The 3,988-nt window shown below is 29.9% G+C and overlaps 1 protein-coding gene across 1 annotated transcript; it reads right to left on the bottom strand.

The window, feature by feature from the left end:
- Positions 1-2,497: 2,497 nt before the first annotated feature.
- LOC111382869 lies at positions 2,498-3,110 on the bottom strand. Its single transcript, XM_023006905.1, has one exon. It carries the CDS (start codon positions 2,966-2,968, stop codon positions 2,645-2,647), a length of 324 nt encoding a protein of 107 aa, XP_022862673.1. The 5' UTR covers positions 2,969-3,110; the 3' UTR covers positions 2,498-2,644.
- Positions 3,111-3,988: the final 878 nt, after the last annotated feature.

Here is a 3,988-nt window from a genome sequence, read left to right as displayed (position 1 = left end):
CAAAATGAAACGATAATATTGAAAAATTTATCATGCAAAAATAATAATTAAGTGAATTTTTTAAAAGAAAAAACGAGTTAAACGTCTTTTTTGAGGCGTATGTTTGATACATATTTAACTATTTTTGATATCCGTTTGGACCATTTAATATAAAAATGATGTAGTTTTCAAAACAAACTTTTACATGGCATAGAAGATTTGTGGATTCAGATAGCACATGATCGCAAACGAATTTTTAAAGTTAGGATATTATCGAAATTCTGAAAATACTTGTTTCAAACGTCCTACTTTAACATGTCATAACTTTTGTTATAGTTGTCCATTGCGCATGCCATTAATAAATGAGAAATTAGGCCATGAGCACTTTGAAATGGTATTAAGAATGCAATATTTTGATTTTATTGGACATCCCGTCGAGTGCATAAAAAAAAAAAATGGGGCAAAATTTTAATGACCCCACATGACCGTTCGCCCCTGATCTCATGTAATGTATAAATTAATGAGTTCTTGATATGTGGTGCTTATTATTTGATTATTAGACATTCTTAAAATATGTCTTAATCTTTATTGGTTTCTTATTGAAATTGATGTCGCTTTGGGTCTCATCCATAAACTTTTTCAAGATGATATGGAGTTTTGGTGTAGATTTTAACGGTGCAATCAAAAATTAAATATTCATATAATAGAATAATATATTATGTTGAGCAATGCATAATTAATTTTGAAAAAAAATAATAATAACTAGATTCATGAATTTTAAACAAACATACCGAATTGATCATTCATGAAACGGAATACTAAGCTCCTACTTTATTTAGGTTAAAATTATATTTTTAGTATATTTTAATAAAAAATGATGAAATTTATGATTGAAAAGTTTACAAAAAATTATGAATCTCATGAAATTCGTGATTAAAATTAATCGTTACTTTGATGTTATATTTTTATCACTTTTTAACTATACCAAATATGAGCTAAATTCAATGTACAATATTAGAAAATAAAGAATACTATCATAAATTAATAAGTTATTAATTAATTAACCAATTATTTAGCATTAGCTGAATTAATAGATTTTTCTCGAGTTCGAAGGCTATTAATTTGTAGACTTGATTGTAGGAGAGTATCGTTCATAGCCCAACTAGATTATTGAATTTCGATAATTATCCGAAAAACGAAATGTTAGCTAGATGGAGATGCTACCTTGTGGAGAAGAGCTACTTTATTAGCTATTAGCCTTAACTAATAATCAGAAAGGTTCTTCAAACAAGAGTGAATGAAATTTTTTGAAAAGAGGGACTCTCATAAAACATGATTATTTTCTGTTTAGGTTCGTTTAATTAAAAAGATAAGAAATGATCAATGAATTTTCTTAATCTACACAAACATTTTTTAATAAAGAAATAACTCTTTAAATTTGCACAATCATATGTAGGGTTGGACAAAACTCTCGAACCGAACCAAAATCGAATCAAATTGAACCAACAATTCTTCTTAAATTAAACATCCGAAAGGATATTTGAATCGAGAACCGACGGGTTTGGTTCGATTTTTTATTTTAGATCAAGAATAGAAGAACCGAATATCCCTAATATTTTTAGTTTATTTATTTTTAAAAAGTCAAATTATTTTATTTTTTAAAAAATAATTTTGCTAACTAACTAATTTAGTTCACACCTAAAAATATAATTTTCCTATTTCTAATTTTCAATTCAAACCCAATTTAATCAAATTAATTTAAGTTTTACACAAATCTGTTATTCTATCGTAGTGTCATTCTACCATTTTGAAGAAATTGAATTGAAGCTCGATAGTGTCTCTTAATTATTGTGAGCACACTATATTATTCTTCTTATAATTTTAACAATCAAATCTATGAATAACTTAACAAAGAGAGACGCAAAAGACACATGAGATTAGACTATATTATTTTCTAAGAACTAAAATTGAACATGTTATTAGTTGAATTAATATAATTTTGTAAATATTAAAAAATTAATTATATTATGGAATCCGAGAATCGAATGGAACTGAATCGAACTGAATGAAACTAACCCCAAACGGTTCTATAACTAAATTTGTACCTGTCGATTTCACTTACTAAATACTTGAAAATTTCGGATTCTACAAGAACCGAACTGACCACGCCCATCCCTAATCATGTGGGATATAATGCATCAAGTATGGAAAGTAAGTTCTGTTTGGTATAGATTTTATAAAATTCATGTTTTTTCAAAATTTATTTTTAACCACATTATAAAATAATTTTACAGTGATTCATAACCTCTTCACACTTGGGTTTTGATGCTTTTACATCAATTGCTGTACAGCAATTTATATAGCGCTCTTACATAGGTGGGCTCGTGATTATTTTAATTGCGGTCCCATCTCTCCTCCGTGTGAGAGGATTGTATCAATTGCTGTACACCTAACACACTTTTTCACACTTTTTAAATACACATTTTCCAAAATTGTAATTTTTTACAAAATCTATTGTAAAAAAGTCTACAAATCATTTTTTTCTCTGTCAACAAGAACTGGAAATGACATGAAAAAGAATGTCTGCCACACCACAGGGCTAGACAAAAGAACCTGGGACATCCCAAGATGAAAATTTAATACTCAACCTTATTATTCTTGAAAATTAAGATCTCTGCCTATCCTTAAAAGGAGTAATCTTGATGACCAAACCTGGAAAAACATCATCGGGATCTTGAATATGTGGATTCTCCTCGACAATATAAGGATCACCACACTTTTCACTTATGGTGTGCAAAGTCTCCCCTTCTCTTACAACATAAATTTCATCGCATGGCCTCTCCACATGATCATTCATCTGCGGCAGTGTATAATATTCTCCATCGCTCGACTCGCAGCAGCTTAAAACCAGCATTAATGCCAAGAACAATGCACAGTACCCACTAATGGCCTCTGCCAATGCTATTGACGATGAGTTAATACGCGACATGGTTCCAATTTTTTCGATATTTTTCTTGTTCAGAATTCTCTGGATTTTTTTTTTTTTGCGGTTTTTTATTTATTGGATTTGTATATATAGAGGATTAGAATTGAAATATGTGAAGAGGAGAAGATGTTTTTGTTTTCAACTGGTTGTTGGAGTGGGTGCAAGGTCCCGTTTTATGGATGGAGGGAGTTGAAACCGTTTCTTCAGTGTGGTAGGTAACTGTCAAACAATGGAGTTTACTAATTGGCATCATTAAGATATTGAGACGACTACGACTTGACCCTAATTACATGTTAAAAAAATAAAATAAAAAAATTGACAAAGATAAACCTCAAACTAAAAATTTTCTTACATATTAATCATACTTTCTAGAATAACATGAATCTCGCCATTAATTAAACTAGTTTGGTTGATATTTTGTACTCAACATAAGATTTGACTCGGGGCCGGTGGTGATCAACCCCGTAACAATTATATTTTGCTTTCTCAAAATTTCTTTGCCCCCAAACAAGAAGATCTTGACTCTGCTACCGAGTCGACAAAATTTTTCTGTGTTCTATCTAGAAGATTTAAAAGATGGTCCTAGAAGAATTAGTTTAACTAATCAAAAGGAAATAAAAGTCAGTGGAACTGCCTGATTTAATGGGTTGAGAGGAAAAATCTTAATGTTTGACTTGGTTTTTCATGCTCTAACTTTTAAGTAGAGTTTGTGTCCTAATTCTTGAATTTTTCTTCCTGTCCTTTGCTTTTTTAATTCTTAAATGCAAGATTTGACTTGAATGAGTGTTTGGTTATGGAAAATTCATACACGAAATGAAACCGTCAATGCTGGTGCTAGTCATTAAATTGGCACTCATATATATTAGTAATTGTAATGATATCATGCTGGCATTTATTGTATCGTACTAGTATAGTCTTTGGTGACATTTTGTATTGAGTAATGTTATTTAGTCCCACTGAAATTGTATCCTCAATCTAAGTAGCATTGGATGATAAGCTAAACGAATGGTTAATTTCACTTAT

This window comes from Olea europaea, unplaced genomic scaffold, assembly GCF_002742605.1.
Source record: "Olea europaea var. sylvestris unplaced genomic scaffold, O_europaea_v1 scaffold2567, whole genome shotgun sequence".
Classification (NCBI taxonomy): Eukaryota; Viridiplantae; Streptophyta; class Magnoliopsida; order Lamiales; family Oleaceae; genus Olea; species Olea europaea.
Note: the sequence above shows the minus strand (reverse complement) of the source record. Positions and strands in the feature narration are given on the sequence as shown.

What these genes read in the sequence shown, in the direction of transcription:
- LOC111382869 (XM_023006905.1), bottom strand. Translation starts at nt 2,968, where the DNA reads ATGTCGCGTATTAACTCATCGTCAATAGCATTGGCAGAGGCCATTAGT.